The sequence below is a fragment of the Siphateles boraxobius genome, unplaced genomic scaffold, assembly GCF_051911475.1.
Source record: "Siphateles boraxobius isolate OS27281-9 unplaced genomic scaffold, OSU_SipBor_1 92, whole genome shotgun sequence".
Classification (NCBI taxonomy): domain Eukaryota; kingdom Metazoa; phylum Chordata; class Actinopteri; order Cypriniformes; family Leuciscidae; genus Siphateles; species Siphateles boraxobius.
The window spans coordinates 641,746-658,946 of NW_027509222.1; the positions used below are offsets into that span (position 1 = coordinate 641,746).

Genomic DNA, 17,201 nt, shown 5'->3' on the forward strand with positions numbered 1-17,201 from the left:
GAGCATTTTTGAAGCCCAAAGTGGGCGGAGTCGGCTGTTGCCATCTTGATAAACGAAAATGGGCAGAGAGGCGGATTAGCTGGGGTGTCATGACTCTAACAGACAACAGACAAACGCTTGGTAGTGACATCAGTGGCAATCCACCTGTCACTCAAGTGGCCACAGCCTTAATTATGCAGAACTTTAAGGCTTAATATAATTGAAACAAATTTTAAAAAATCACATTCGTCATGAAGGGCAAAATTAGATATATAGACCAAAACCACTTTTTGTAGCAGGCTGTAGACATATTTTATTTCTGCTGTAAAGTTGGGCATTTTAGCATGGGGGTCTGTGGGATTGACTCTCTTTTGCATCCAGTCTCTAGTGGCCAGTCAATGAATTGCAGTTTAAGTCCCTTCTGTGTTGGATTCAAGAGAGAGACTGTAAGGCATTTCCTGAATCCCTATACCCCAGGTAGTTTTAGAGAGTTTGCCAGTTGGCCGACCCGGCCAGTATGGTTCACCGACCTAATGTCTCTCCTGGATGGATCTCCCTGGGAGATTCCCATCAGGAGGGACCTTCTGTCACAGGCCGGGGCCACAATATATCACCCCTGGCCAAAAAACTGGAAGCTGAGGGTTTGGCCACTGAGGGGAACCAACTCCTGAACTCTGGTCTCCTAACCAAGGTTATTGAGACCATCTTAAACTTTACATGGAAACGTAATGCCTATATATACGTATATGCCTATATATATTTAACGCTTTTTACAATACAGATAGCTTCAAAACAGCTTTACAGTGATAACAGGAAAATAATGCAACAGAGTTTGTTTCGGCTGTTCAGCAGATCTAGAAGAAAATAGCGTCATAGTCCAGCTTAAGTAAGTTCAGTGATTGTTTATTTTGGTTGTAAAAAAGTTATTATTTTAGTTCATATATATATATATATATATAAAGCCGCTCTGGAGAAAACCATGATGTCATCGTCCAGCTCAGTTCAGTTCTCATATCATGGTGTCAAACAAGGCAGATCAATAATATTGTTGAATATTAAATGTCCCCAACTAAGCAAGCCAAAAGACAAAGGCAACAGTGGCGAGGAATCAAAAATAATTTTGCTGCAGAATTATCCCCATCCATGCTAAAGGTTTATAATACGTGGCTTCTCAGACAGCAACATAGTATCGGCCCAGATCCTGCCCACATCTGGTACGTGTTAAATCCACATGTACCAGATGTGGCCATGATCTGGGCTGACACTATGTTGCTGTCTGGGTACAGCCTGGATTTGGGGCTCTCAACAGCCAGGAAGGGGCTGTTGAGAAAAGCAAAAGTTTGCGGAAACTAGGTCCTTTTGGGCCAATAAGGGGCAACTAGCAAGACCTGCTCCTTCTCCTCCCTGACTTAGCACAGTGCTGTGTAAGAAGGCTCACTGGGGAAACGTATTTCTGCGGAGGCCCCAGGGCCAACTGTGAGCCAGTGTCTCCGTGCCGAGGGTTGTCCGCTCGGTCAGGGAGTAAGACAGCTTGCAATTGGACGAGTCCGGAGAGGCAAACAGATGTAACTGTGGTAGCCCAAAGTGGTCCTAGAATAGCTGGAACCATGGGGATGGGGTCTCCACTCTCCCTGGGCCATAAGCTGTCATGAGGCCTTGTCGGCGGCACGATTGAGCAGGCCGGAAACGTAAGTGGAATAAAGTAACCTCAGAAGCTTCTGACCATATGGGAGGAGTTGGCGGGCGAGTTGGAACATGCAAGGGAAGCGTAGCGCAATGGTCACAGTGTTTGTACAGACCAGTAAAAGCTTGCTGAGCAGCAGTGTCTCAAAGCAAGGTGTACTGCCAGCAACTCAAGGCAGTTGATGCCAATGCAGTCGGAGGCCCGCCCATACCCCCGTTAATGCCTGTCCGTTGTACGTGGCCACTCAGCTGGTGTTTGGTGGACACTTGTTCTAGGGGCGGCTAGCCCGGAGAAACAAAGGTCTGATCACGGGCTGAGGGATAGGCAGCAGGCCAGGTGATTATCACACGGAGCGTGCTGCTCTACCACGGCCACCTCTGGACTCGGCCGTGAAGCCAGTGCTGAAGCGGTCTTCATATGGAGGAAGCCATTGTGCCTGTGTCTAACATATGCCCCAGGAGCCTCTGAAAAGGTTTCCCTTTTTCACTTCTGAAAGCACTGACCAGAAACATTCCTGCTGTAAGGTGTGTTAGACCGATTCCAGTTCCTTACTGGAAAAAGAGATCCTCTGGTTCCCTGAAAAGGAATGAGGCTCTGTGCTGCCTTGCCATACTTCCCGCATGCCTGTGAGTGACTTCAGCCTATCAGAAGCTGTCGCTGTTTGTTTCAGGAATCCTTTATAGTTTCCGCGGTACACCGACATGTGTCACAGGGTGACGTTGCACCAATCAGATTAAAATGATTCAACACGTGATTCAACACATGCTTTAGATGGGTTACAAAGAGGCAAATGCTAAATGTTACTCTAACATGTTTATTATTAAGTGTTGTACTAATAATACTAAAAAACAAACAGACAATAAGCTGTTGAAACGTGAAGCCAGAAACACTGGGACGATGCAAACCACACAATCTTTCTACATTGACATTAATAGACGTGACACTGATGGACACATTTCCTTCAGTGACTGTGCAGTGACACAATGAAAAAAGAAAAACACTGAAAAACTTTAAAAAGCATTGTGCATAGTTCAGTCATCACCTAACCTGTCTGGTTCTTCACACTATTTCTGCTAACAAGAAAGTGCAAAAAATGTACATCTCTCATTAAATTAGCTCACTGTTGCACTGAAGGGTGTTTTCATTCGTTCCGTTGTTCTTTAAGGTTTGTTGAATGTGTGTGCATGTGTGTGTACTTTACAGAAACCCGCACATGTGTTCATTTAACTCAATACTAGGGTCAAGTCCATTGGCCTCCCTTTAAAGGTTTTCCAGAGCTTTGGCCCAGTCGGCCGACGCAATCCTCTGCAGAACCGGCCCGCGGTACGCCACTCATACCTCACCCACCCACACCACTGTGTTCCCTCTCTTGACATCTGACACCTCACAGTGAGGGCCGCTCTGTTTGCCATCCAGAACGAACAGGGACTCGGTCGACGACGTGACCAAGTAGCGTCCAAACACCCCGCTAGAGACCACTACCCTATTGGCGTCTCCCCAAGGCCAGCTGGTGGCTGGAATCGGATCCTTGACATTCTGAAGGGCTTTTTCTCTTCCCGTCGCCAGGTCCGAGAATATCAGCTCTGAGCCCTGAGCCGAAGAGGTGACGACCATGTACTGGTTGGCCTCCGTGAAGGAGGGCTGAAACTCCAAGTCTGCGAGTTGAATCGAGACATCCACTTCATGGCTTATCTGCAGCTCACCGCTGAAGGAGATGGTCTGGACTTGGAGTTTGCCACGTCGTTTATCCACGGAGACGACGAAACGCCCGTCTGGAGAGATGAACGGCCGGCCATTGATGTTGGTATTGGGTCCGATGACTGTGTCGCTTACGCTGTCAATGAGAAGCTGTGAGCTCGGAGATGAACTTTTCTCGACTTGGCACTCGATAAAATAGTAGCCACTTAAATGAGTGTAGGCCATGCTGGCTGGAATACAGCTGTAGTTCTTCAGACTGATGGTCTTGACGAGGTGGAGGGTCTCAAGGTCGATTTTATGCACCGCAGGCTCCGATTTTAAGTAGACAAAGCCAAACCTAAGATGACAATTGTCAAAGACAGGTTAATGATCTTTCTGGTGATTTATTAAGTGCTGCCCTGTTAATTACAACCATCATTTACTCACTTCCAATTTTCGGAAGAATTATGTTGAAAATCTGACAGAGGTCATGCACACTGAGCAGTGACGATCGTTTCTTACCTTACGTGGGTGATAATGAGGTTGGTGGGAGGAATGTAGAAATCCTCCACTCTTTCAAACACAGTGTGAACGATCTGACGCTGCTCCACTGCACTCGCAGAAGTGATCACCTCAAAAGTGGAAACAAGAGAAAGTAGTATTACAATCATGTAGAGTGTCTTAAATCTGACCAGATAAGCAAAGATCTTAAAAGGATAAATAACATATTCTGTTGTAATATAACAAATTAAATAATCTATGAGAACAGTGTGCTTTCAGTCTGTGCAATGATTGATTCTTGCTTTGATATTTTATTATATAATGACAAGACATTCATGAATTTACTCTAAATAGTGGTGCACAACTGTCCTAGATGATGAGTGCAATGACATTATTTTCCTGTTATCTCTGTAAAGCTGCTTTGAAACAATCTGTATTGTAAAAAGTGCTATATAAATGAAGGTGAGTGTTTAATCATGCTTATGGTGTTTTCCCAACTCCTTTTACAGTTAATCATCATGTACAGGTCCTTCTCAAAAAATTAGCATTATTTTCCATAATGTAATGATAAAAATTAAACTTTCATATATTTTAGATTCATTGCACACTAACTGAAATATTTCAGGTCTTTGATTGTTTTAATACTGATGATTTTGGCATACAGCTCATGAAAACGTCTCGGTTACGTATGTAACCCCCGTTCCCTGAGTAGGGAACGGAGACGTTACGTCGGATGACGACGAATGGGGTTTCGCTTAGAAAGCCTATCAACTTCGAATATTACAAAACGAGCCAATGGCAAAGAAATGCCATGGGTCTGCGGAATTTGCATAGCGTAACTCCGCCCCACCTTGTGGGTATAAAAGGAGGAAGCCAGCAACATGCAGATATGTTTCTTCGCTGAGGAGCCAAGACTGAGCTCAGGCGATCCTCGCGGTACAGCGGAAAGTGGCAGGCAGACGTAACGAGTAGGGAGTTCCCTGAGTAGGGAACGAGGGTTACATACGTAACCGAGGCGTTCCCTTTCGTTGTCACTCCGAGTTACGTTGGATGACGACGAATGGGGTTACCAGTCTAATCACGCCACCTTCTCGGCTGTCTTCCAGTGCCCTGCGTAATCTGAGATCCTTGTCGTGAGATTGGCACGGACGAAGGACTCCTATCTAGCACAGGAATACCAAGGTACACTGGGGAGCATATCCCATAGTTTAGAGGAAATATGCAAAATATTGCCAGCCCAACGGGGGGGACTTAGAGAATACACATATGACCCAAAGGATGCATATGGAGAACACTGGAGTGTCCAGCCGCAGGTGGAATATTTCAACCCCAGGGGTGGCAAGGTGGCTTGCCAAGGGAAAGACACATGCTCAGAGAGGCTTACAGTGGAAATACACATGTGGGGGTCGCTTGGAGGAGGGACCATGCACACGGGAGGCACCTAGCCGACGCGCAGGCAATAGACACTGGCGCCGACGTTAGGAGTGCTGGAGGAACTCAGGGCTTTCGGAGAAGCTCACCTGAGGAGAATATCGCACGTATCCAGTCCGTGGAGTGGAATGGCGAGCAAGCAAAGACACCTGAGCGGATCCAGTACTAGCTGGTTGAATGGAGTACATGAGAGGACACTGGCTAGCCAAGGCTGGGTCTGCCTCCTCCAGGGGCAGCGCTTGCAGGTTCACCACCTGGTCCCGGAAGGGAGTGGTAGGAACCTTGGGCACATATCTGAGCCGGGGTCTCAGGATCACGTGAGAGTAAGCCGGCCCGAATTCCAGGCACGCTTCGTCAACGGAGAATGCGTGCAGGTCCCCTACCCTCTTGATGGAGGCCAATGCAACCAGGAGCGCTGTCTTCATAGACAGGAACTTAAGCTCCACTGATTGCAAAGAATCAAAGGGAGCACTCTGCAGGGCAGTTAGAACCACTGAGAGGTCCCAAGTGGGAACGACAGGAGGGCGAGGAGGATTCAGTCTCCTCGCTCCTCTCAGGAACCTGACGATCAGGTCGTGCTTCCCAACAGACTTACCTTCGACCGGGTCATGGTGTGCGGCAATAGCGGCAAAATAGACTTTCAGGGTGGAGGGAGACAGCCTTCGCTCCAACCCATCTTGAAGGAAGGAAAGCACGACACTAATCGAACATCTCCGGGGGTCTTCTCGGTGAGCTCATATTTGCGGGCCCGCGGCCAGCTGTGCGCCAGTGCATCCGTGCCGAGCGTGCCCTCGGTCAGGGAATAATACAGGTCGCAATGGGTCGAGTCATGAGAGGCAAACAGATCTATCTGTGCGTCCCCGAACTGGTCCCAAATCAGCTGAACCGACTGGGGATGGAGTCGCCAATCTCCCGGGAGGGGCTGAAGCCGTGAGAGCTCGTCGGCTGGACAGTTCAGGGCTCCGGGGATATAAATGGAATGAAGTGAGCTCAGATGCTTCTGACTCCATATGAGGAGGTGGCGGGCGAGTTGCGACATACGGCAGGAGCGTAGACCACCTTGATGGTTGATGTACGCTACAGTGGCGGTATTGTCTGAGCAGACTAGTACGTGTTGGTTCTTGAGTACGGCCCGAAAGTGGCGCAAAGCAAGACGTACGGCCAGCAACTCGAGGCAATTGACATGCCAGAGGCAACGGGGTCCTGTCCAGGAGCCCGCGGCAGCACGTCCATTGCACATGGCACCCCAGCCCGTGGAGGAGGCATCTGTCGTTACAACAACATGCCGTGAAGCTCGTTCCAGGGGCACTCCGGCCCGTAGAAAACTGAGGTTCGACCATGGGGTGAAGGTGTGACGGCAGGTCGGAGAAACTGTTACTCTGAGGGTGCCGTGTTGCCTTGCCCACCTCGGGACTCGGTCGCGAAGCCAAAGCTGAAGCGGTCTCATATGAAGCAATCCGAGCGGCGTTGCCGCGGCTGCAGAAGCCATATGCCCCAGGAGCCTCTGAAAAAGTTTCAGTGGAACCGCACTCTTGCCCTCGAACTGTCTCAGGCAAGTCAGCAGTGACTGCGCGCTCGCTCGTAAGCTGCGCGGACATGGCGACCGAGTCGATATCCATACCGAGAAAAGAGATCCTCTGCACGGGGAAAAGTTTGCTCTTTTCCCAGTTGACCCGAAGGCCCAGACGAGCTAGGTGATGGAGCACTAGGTCCCTGTGTTCCCACACCTGGTCTCGAGAGTGAGCTAGGATCCGCCAGTCGTCGATATAGTTCAGGATGCGATCCCGTGTTCCCGAAGGGGGACAAGGGCTGCCTCGACGACCTTCGTGAAGACGCGAGGATACAGGGCTAGCCCAAAAGGGAGAACCGCGTACTGGTATGCCTGCCCCTCGAAAGCAAACCGTAGGAACGGTCTGTGTCGAGGGAGAATGGAGACATGGAAGTAGGCGTCTTTCAGGTCGATTGCTGCAAACCAATCCTGGGGCCGCACACATTCGAAAATGCGTTTGGCAGTGAGCATCTTGAACGGCAGCCTGTGAAGGGAACGGTTCAGCATGCGCAGGTCCAGGATTGGCCATAACCCACCGGTTTTCTTTGGGACAATGAAGTACGGGCTGTAGAAGCCAGTCCTCATCCCGGCCGGAGGGACGGTCTCGATAGCCCCCTTCGCCAGCAGGGTAGCGATCTCTGCTCTCATGAGAGGGGCGTTGCCACCGACCAAAGTGGAGCGGACTCCCCTGAAGCGGGGAGGAGACCGCGCAAACTGAATCGCTTAGCCGAGCCTGATCGTCCGCGCGGGACAGAAGGGGAAGCTCTAGCCAGGCTCCCAAGAACTGTACCAGCGGGGTCATACGAACCACAGACTTCCCACCGGTGGTGCAGCAGGGCGGAATGACTGGCCCCGACGTGGACGGCATAGCGGCCCGGTGTGGGGGCACAGTCATTAACCGCGCCCTGACAGAGGAGACCAGGGAAGAATGAACGTTCCACGGGGGTCTGCTCTGCCAGGGGGCTGGCGACAGAGGCGAAAGAGAGCGGCACGGTCCGGGGACGGCGCGCACTGTCAACCGGCTCTGGAACAGAGGGGGACGAGGGGTGCACTTTCTTTAACCACATTAGGCTGCTGCCCACCCGTGGGTGAGCAGCGGGGAGTGGAGAACAAAAGATTCTCCCCCGGCCCTCCACCAGGGGAAGGAGTGGTCCTGCTACCATCTCCTGTGAAGTAACTTTCAACATCCCTGAGAAGCTCGTCTCAGGAGCACCGCTTGGCCCGGCGTTTAGCGGGGGGCGGGGCTGGAGAGGGCTGGGGCGCTTTCTTACGGCTTCCTCCGCGACCGGGCCCGGGTGGAGGCTGCTGCTTGGGCCGGACGGGAGGGGCGGGAGCCGCAGGAGGGCGCCCTCGGCGGCGAACAGACTGAGGGTTCTGCCCGGTCGGCTGGGTGGAGGCAGCAGCGGGCCGTCGGGGCAGAATATGCTTAATGGCCTCACTCTGTTTCTGGGCGGTGGAGAACTGTTGGGCGAAATCCTCCACCGCACCGCCGAATAGGCCGGCCTGGGACATGGGGGTGTCGAGCAGGCGGAAACGCTCAGCATCCCGCATGTCAGCCAGGTTCAGCCATAGATGTCTCTCCTGGACGACAGCTGTGGACATCACCAGACCCAGGGAGTGTGCGGTCACCTTCATCGCCCGGAGGGCGAGGTCGGTGGCGGCGCGCAGCTCATCAAAGAGCCCTGGGTCCGTCCTACCCTCGTGCATGTCCCTTAGCATCTGGGCCTGATAGACCTGCAGAGTGGCCATGGCATGCAAAGAGGCAGCCGCCTGTCCCGCCGCTCTGTAGGACTTTGCCACTAGGGTAGACGAGAACCTACAGGCTTTGGATGGGTGCTTAGGCTCGCCGCGAGAAGAAGCACTCTGAGGACACAGCTGCATCGCAACAGAGCGCTCAACCGGGGGGAGCCCAGTGTACCCACGGGCAGCTGCCCCATCGAGGGGAGGATAGGCGGATGAAACCAGTGAGCGGTCGCGGGAAGACATGGGAGTCTTCCAGGACTTCGAGATTTCATCATGCACGTCCGGGAAGAAAGGTATTGGGGCAGGCTAAGGACGGGAAGCCGCAGCTGCACCCAAAAACCAATCGTCCAGCCGCAGGACAGGGTGGGGGGGTCCACTCTAAACCAATGCTCGTGGCCGCCCGGGAAAGCATGGCCGTCATCTCTGGATCAGACTGAGCCACAGCCGTATTCACACCCGAAGGTGGCAGCTGTGACGAGTCGTCACTTCCAGATGAATCAGACCCGCCTTGTGATGCTGCGATTGACATCACGTCTTCCTCTGGAGCGCCAAAGGAAACCCGCGGGACCTCAAACGACGGTCCCGCGGGAATCCCCTGAACGCTCGCGGGTTGCAACACTGGTGAAGGTGCTGTGGGGCACGGACAAATAGTCGGCGCTTTGTTCCACACATTCACCCTCAGATCACCCTGGCCACCAGCCGAAGTAGAGCCTCTCGAGGAGGCGCTAGATCGGGGTGTGGATGAGGGGACTCTCACTCTTGCGAGATCATTGAGTCTCGATCTAAGTGTTGCGATGGTCATGTTCTCTCTCTGTACTCATCCACGAGCGCTGCTCTAGCGTGATTAATGCCCAAACACACCAGACAGCGCTCGTGCCCATCAGAGTCAGACATAAGCCGACCGCAACCAGAAGTGCACGGGTGAGGCATCTTTAAAAACACGTGCTGCGTGCAAGCTCTTTTTGTGAGAGAAACTCAGTGTTGAAGCGCCCGCGGAGAACACACTCGCTGGCAAACCATGCTCAGATAGGCAGGAACTGTGCACTCGCCGGGAGATCGCCGTCACACCAACACTGGAGAGTTGCTCGTCTCGTAAGAAGCTGACAATCAGAGATAGCTTAGGGAGTGAAGAATTACACTTGGCTCCGAAGCGAAAACATATCTAATTGTTGCTGGCTTCCTCCTTTTATACCCACGAGGTGGGGCGGAGTTACGCTATGCAAATTCCGCAGACCCATGGCCTTTCTTTGCCATTGGCTCGTTTTGTAATACTCGAAGTTGGTAGGCTTTCTAAGCTAAACCCCATACGTCGTCATCCGACGTAATTGGAGTGACAACGAAAGGGAATCCAAAATTCCTATCCCAAAAAACTTAGCATATATCATCCGACCAATAAAATAAGTGTTTTTAATACAAAAAAAGTCAACCTTCAAATAATTATGTTCAGTTATGCACTCAATACTTGGCCGGGAATCCTTTTGCAGAAATGACTGCTTCAATGCGGCGTGGCATGGAGGCAATCAGCCTGTGGCACTGCTGAGGTGTTATGGAGGCCCAGGATGCTTCGATAGCGGCCTTAAGCTCATCCAGAGTGTTGGGTCTTGCGTCTCTCAACTTTCTCTTCACAATATCCCACAGATTCTCTATGGGGTTTAGGTCAGGAGAGTTGGCAGGCCAATTAAGCACAGTAATACCATGGTCAGTAAACCATTTACCAGTGGTTTTGGCACTGTGAGCAGGTGCCAGGTCGTGCTGAAAAATGAAATCTTCATCTCCATAAAGTTTTTCAGCAGATAGAAGCATGAAGTGCTCCAAAATCCCCTGATAGCTAGCTGCATTGACCCTGCCCTTGATAAAACACAGTGGACCAACACCAGCAGCTGACATGGCACCCCAGACCATCACTGACTGTGGGTGCTTGACACTGGACTTCAGGCATTTTGGCATTTCCTTCTCCCCAGTCTTCCTCCAGACTCTGACACCTTGATTTCCGAATGACATGCAAAATTTGCTTTCATCCGAAAAAAGTACTTTGGACCACTGAGCAACAGTCCAGGGCTGCTTCTCTGTAGCCCAGGTCAGGCGCTTCTGCCGCTGTTTCTGCTTCAAAAGTGGCTTGACCTGGGGAATGCGGCACCTGTAGCCCATTTCCTGCACACGCCTGTGCACGGTGGCTCTGGATGTTTCTACTCCAGACTCAGTCCACTGCTTCCGCAGGTCCCCCAAGGTCTGGAATCGGTCCTTCTCCACAATCTTCCTCAGGGTCCGGTCACCTTTTCTCGTTGTGCAGCGTTTTTTGCCACACTTTTTCCTTCCCACAGACTTCCCACTGAGGTGCCTTGATACAGCACTCTGGGAACAGCCTATTTGTTCAGAAATTTCTTTCTGTGTCTTAGCCTCTTGCTTGAGGGTGTCAATGATGGCCTACTGGACAGCAGTCAGGTCGGCAGTCTTACCCATGATTGCGGTTTTGAGTAATGAAACAGGCTGGGAGTTTTTAAAAGCCTCAGGAAACACCACCTTTATTTTTTTACCAATTAAAAGCCCTTCATCTCTATAATATCGAGTCCTCGTCTCATCCCTTCACCCCAACCCTGACAATATCTGCAAGTAGGCCTACAGTTTTTTTTAAATTACTTTTAATATTTAAAGTACACAATGAGTGCACATTCGATACAATTCAGTACACTTTAATTTCAAAAGGGTATAAAACCAAGCCATTCATCACGCCGTATCTGTATTTATAATATGTCATAGGATATTTAGCAGCTTAATTCACAAGGATTATTCGGAAACCACTTGGAAACTATGCCTCTAGAAAAAAATGCTGTTTTTAGCTTGTTAATAAGTGTCCAGTGCAGCTGATTATGAATGCAAACTATGAGTTGTTGGTTTGTGAATCAGTGTGATGAGAGCAGGATCAGAGCCAAGCGAACACATGCGGCTGTATTTCCCCTCACTCTCCTTAGCCCTAATTTGTTTAATCTAATGAGCTGACAAGCAGGTTCAGATGTTTGACTAAGAATATTGAGCCATTTAAAAAAATGGGTTTGATATTTCACCTCTCAAGCCGAGTACTGCCTCCGGCCCCGACAAATTGCCCATGCCCGGGTCAATTGCACGCATTCAAAATGAGTTGAATATTATCAAGCCATTTATTTGTGGTGTGAATCCATATCCCCTGCAGCCGATTATGCAGCTTCCCTTTAAAAGTGCTCTTTAGCATTTCTGAGTGATTCATAGCAAACGCCTTCATTATTCAGCGTGGCTGGCGCTCTGTGGGCATGCTGAACAAGCAAATACACCTGAGGACTTTCCCACTATTTAATAAAACGTGAATTATTCATGTGTATGGGGGCTGGAAATACACATTGTTTGTTAAATAAAAAGCCTTTCATTTGCTCTGTCTTTGAGGCTGTGTGTTTCTCATACGTGTGCTTTGACATGAGGACAGTGCTGATCAAACCTGGCAGAGAATAAAGTGGGAACAAGGCAAACATTTTACACACAACGTAGAAAGCGTCTCATATGCATACAGTTCTAGTCAGGAGGTCTAGCCGACAGGGAACTGAAATTAATGAGCGTGCACTCATGCAATTAAACAAGCTGCGATTGGTGCAGAAATGTATGTCAAACAAAGACTGTCACACATTTACACCTAACATTCAAAAATACAGACTGTGTTCAAAATCACAGGCTGTTAGCAAATAAACAGCCTCTCAAACCCCACTGATTGAACTCTCATGCTAAAAAAACATCATGGCGTGATGAATGTGTGAGCTCTTTGATTTGCTCGAGAGTCTTTAAGGGTGAAACATAACTCGTAACTCGAAACCTAACCAAAAACTCACCTGTAGCGTAGAGCGGGACTTCAGCAGGTCTCCCCAGCACAAGACCCACAGCTGATCGTGAGATTTGTCGTAGAAGAGTTTGACGGGCATGGCGTCTGTTTCCACAGCCTGTCATTCCAACAGAGAGAGAGAGAAATTCATTCACTTGCTTGTCAAGAGCAACTGCGATAAGTGAAGCACTCACTGAAATTTGTTTTGGCAAGTGACCTAATAAAGGACATGGTTTCAGTATGAACACTTTTAGAATAAATTAAGCTGAAGCAGAACCAAATCTTTCCATGACCCAGTTTACATCTGGTATAAAGATGTGTTTTGGCGGATCGGATCCAGCTCCGCCGCTCCCACCATGTGCTGTGCGTAGGGCACCAAGTGCTGAGGGGGCATAAAAAATCAATCATCATATCATAGTCATAATAATTATAATTCCGATATTATTTCAGTATAGAAATATTATTAGCCACTTTTTAGGGATGTATATATATATATAACAAAACAGGTGGAACAAGAGTATTTAATTGCTCTAGAAAGTAACAATGGTGCTGCCGCCGCCTCAGCGGTCCGTTGGATTGCGCGTTAAAAAGTGGGGGGGGGGGTTGGGGGGGTTAGCAGCACTGATCGTATCACAAGTAGACAAGGGAGACACATTCCTGTTTGCTCCTGCTGTTTTAATGCGTCTTTTGTCCACTTTCAACCACTTCTGTCCTGATTTCTTCAGAGGAGTGTCTATGGGCGTGTAAATGTGTGAGCTTTTTCAGATCTTTAGATCTAATGGAGGAAATAAGCTCATGCAATTTACATGAGAATGCGAAAGAAAAACATACAGAGAATATCAGCTTTCGTTTCTGCCCTGACAGACGCAAGACCAGCCGACTCTGTGAGTGTGTGTTAGAAATCAGGAACAGTGAGAGAACATTGTGCTTGGTACGTTTTCTCTTCAAACCAAACTTGGGTCTCCAGCCGATGAAGTTTAAATCCCGTCTGGCTAGAGCTCTTTCCATACGTTTACGTATTCGGTCAGTAGCATTTTAATATCAGATGTAAACAGGGGCTCTAAGCACACAGGAATGATGTTCATTCCATCCATCCATCCATCATTTAAACTTTATTGGCTGGAGACCCGAGATTGGTTTGAAGATGAAAAACGTAAAGCACCATGTTCTCTCAGCATTCCTGATTTCTAACACACACTCACAGCGTTCGGCTGGTTTCATCTGTCAAAGCAGAAACTAAAGCTTTCCTGTAGCTCAAACAGTAGAGCATTGGTGCTTGCAACGCGAAGATGATAGGTTTGATTCTCAGGGAAAGTAAGAACTGAGGAGAATGTAAATGTGTACCTTGAAATGCAATGCAAGTCGCTTTGGATAAAAGAGTCTGCCAAATGCATAAATGTAAAGCTGGTGTTCTCCGTATGTTTTTCTTTCGCATTTATATGGAAATTGTGAGCTTATTTTGTCCATTACTATCGAAAGATCTAAAAAAGCTCACACATTTACCCGTCCATAGACCCTCCTCTGAAGAAATCAGGACAGAAGTGTTTGAAAGTGGACAAAAGAGTCGGATTAAAACACCAGGTGTGAACAGGGATGTGTCTCCCTCGTCTACTTGTGATCCGATCCACCAAAACACATCTTTATACCAGCTGTAAACCGGGCCTTAGAAAGGTTTAATGTGGTTCTATAGAGAACCCTAGGTTTCTGGACTCAATTTTAAAGAACCCTATATGCCAAAAAGGTTCTATATAGGGATACATGTCCTAAATGATTGCATAATCATTTTTGTTGTGCTTTAAAGAAGTACACTTATTTGAATAAATTTTTCAAGTGATGAAGCTGTTTAATTAATGAAATCAAACTAAAAGTGAATTAAAACTAAATTCATAAAATTACCTCATGATGTGAAGGGTTCTATAGATGAAGCGCCTGACGAACCTTTTCCTCTAAAACTGTTGTTATTGAACCAAGTGAAAATTGCACTCGCAATCTGAATAACATTAATATGATTACTGTCATCACTGCTGAGAAACTTACAATAGTGTTTGATTCATGAAGAAAAAAGCTCATGATTAAAATATTACTTAGGATTGTCTGTAATCAATACTTGAGAACTAGAAATATAAAGTAAAAAACAAAAAGTTACAATTAAAATGTGCTAAAGCAACATAAATGCTGAACATTTTATCACAAATTAATTTCATTGTTCTAAATTTTCCATACACTTAACTATGTTAAACTGAAGTTCATTCATTTGTGTTGAGGCTATATTAATCATCTTTTGAAACTGCAAATGTTGAAACTGAAATAAGGTGTCACTGCATCAGATTTCCATGTAAAAGACATTATGTAAGCTGAAAGATTTAAAGTTAGATTTACTTGCAAAAGAAACAACTTCTGTTTAGATCGAACAGAGATCTCATTAGTAGTTGCATTATCATGTAAAAAACATTTGCAATTCGCAGCACTGAATGTTCAGGATCATACGGCGTTGTCGTAGTTTATTCGTCACTGAGCATCTGTGTTCATGTTAGAAGGATTTATTAGCCATGATCCAGTGACATCCACACGACCCTCGACACACTCTGCTTTCTGAAGCGCTTTCATCTTATGCTTTTCAATTGTTCTCTGTTGCTGTGTATTATTGATTCTTCATCCATATAAGAAAAACACTCATTTATTTTGCAGTATTGGATAAGAGAAAGAGTAAAATATGAGGAGAAAACATGATGTGACGAAAAATCTAGTTAAAATTCTCAGTTGATTCCCTTAAAAAAACAGAGGAAAACAAGACTTACGATATATCATGATAATGAACATGCATGGTATTGTTATCGTGGGCCCTTTAAAATACTGTGAATAAATCCTTATTATGAATGACTTTAAATTTTTAGAATGCATTTTTTAGAATACTTTTCCATCGACTGATTTAAAATTTAGTTTATTTATTTATTATTATTTTATTATTAGGGACCATGTACAATTTCAAACATAAATGTTACCATTTGATGCATTGTACCAGAGTTAGCCTCAGGCTAATTTACGTCTGTGATTTACATCGTGATCCGAGTGTATCACATGAGATCCTTCTGTGATCCTTTTGTATCTTTTTTTAAAAGCGTGGTGCTGGTCACTTTTCACTGCCGTTATATGGGCGAGCACAAGTGGGATTTTTTTTTTTATTCTCCTTTTGTAGTCCATAAAATAAAGAAGGGAATAAGGCATTAGAACAACATCAGGGTGAGTAAACTTAATTTTCATTTTAGTGTGAACTGTCCCTTTATATTGCTTTTGCACTTTAATCTGTTTGAAACGTTTACTTTAAACATTTCATTGTAATTTAAATTTAAGAGTTATTTTTGTAATAAAAACTAAAAAGTTATTAAACTTGTTAAGAGGAGAACACTAAAGTTTTGTAACTTCATTCAATACTGTGATGAAAACGTAATTTATTATCGTGATATGAAAATTTGATACCGTCACAAATAGCCTGCAATCATGGATTCAAGTCAGACATCTCTATATGAATTCAAACCTTTCTTATCAAATTGGTTCACGATCAAATGATCCACATAGGTTTGACAATTCTTACTTCAATATCACATTTGCACTTATGCTATTCAGGACAAAAACAGCACAACTAATTTATCAGACGCTGTTATCCAAAGCGACTTACATTGCATTTCAAGATACACATTTACATTCTTATCAGTTCTTGTTCTCCCTGTGAATCGAACCCATGACCTTGGTGTCGCAAACGCTGACACTCTACTGTTTGAGCTACAGGAAGGGTATCATGTGATATAAATCGCCCAACATGCTAGTGTTGGGTCATTCATGAACATTCATTGCGTGTGTCACATGACAAATGAACCAAAGACTCGGAAGGTACATTAATATTGTTAGATATTTAATACGTTCCCTGTAAATTATCTTTGGCTGCATTATAATGATTTCTTATTTCAAAATATGATCAAGATTGCATAGATGGATGTGTTCGGGGAATTCGGCTGTTTAAAACATAACATTTAAAGCCACTTAAATGAACGAAATGACTCAAATAAAGATTCGTTCATTTTGATGAACGTGATCGAGCGAGAGAGTCAGTAAAATGATCCGAACTTCCCATCACTAATACTGGGGCATTTTTTCTTTTCTCTGATATTTTGAATTTTAGGTTCATTATAATTGTATTCTAAAGGCTTTATCATGCAGCAACATAGTGTCGGCAAAGATACGGCCCACATCCAACACAATCTCATGAAAGTGCGTATCTATACCACAAATGTTATTTCTCGTGCCATTTATACGCCAAAAATGGTTTTAGCGTGCATATGATACACACTGAAAACCCCTTGGGTAGGATTAGGGGAGTGCGTGCGTATTACACAAGTGCGTATCATATGCACGCGGAAACTATTTTTGGCGTATTAATGGCACGAGAAATAACATTCGTTGTATAGATACGCACTTTCATGAGATCAGGCTCTCCACATCTGGTGCCGGTTGATTCCACACGTACCAGATGTGTGCCGGATGTGAGCCGACACTATGTTGCTGCCTGGCTTTAGAGATACGAACGACCTGGAACGCATCCTCACCTGCACGACTCTCTGCGCCTGTGTGTCGATCAGCAGAAGTCTGTTGTGAAGCGGCTGGGTCACGTACACGTACTTCTCCTTCACGCTGACCGCGGATGCCCACACACACTCGTGTGGAGAGACGCCCGTGCTTCGGGGACACAGCTCGTCCTGCAGGGACAATATGGACACATAAATTTGTGCATTATAGAAATA

At 46.8% G+C, this 17,201-nt stretch overlaps 1 protein-coding gene across 2 annotated transcripts in view; it reads right to left on the reverse strand.

Annotated features, from left to right (window-relative positions):
* Positions 1–2,155: 2,155 nt before the first annotated feature.
* fstl4 (follistatin-like 4) overlaps positions 2,156–17,201 on the reverse strand; it is a 250,099-nt gene continuing 235,053 nt past the window's right edge. For both annotated transcript variants that reach the window (XM_077224803.1, XM_077224802.1), the window contains 4 exons: positions 17,007–17,156; positions 12,416–12,523; positions 3,863–3,972; positions 2,156–3,698 (listed from right to left, as the gene is read on the reverse strand). In XM_077224803.1, coding sequence (XP_077080918.1) covers positions 2,996–3,698; positions 3,863–3,972; positions 12,416–12,523; positions 17,007–17,156 — 1,071 coding nt within the window. In that variant the 3' untranslated portion in view covers positions 2,156–2,995. The remainder of the gene's footprint in view (positions 3,699–3,862; positions 3,973–12,415; positions 12,524–17,006; positions 17,157–17,201) is intronic.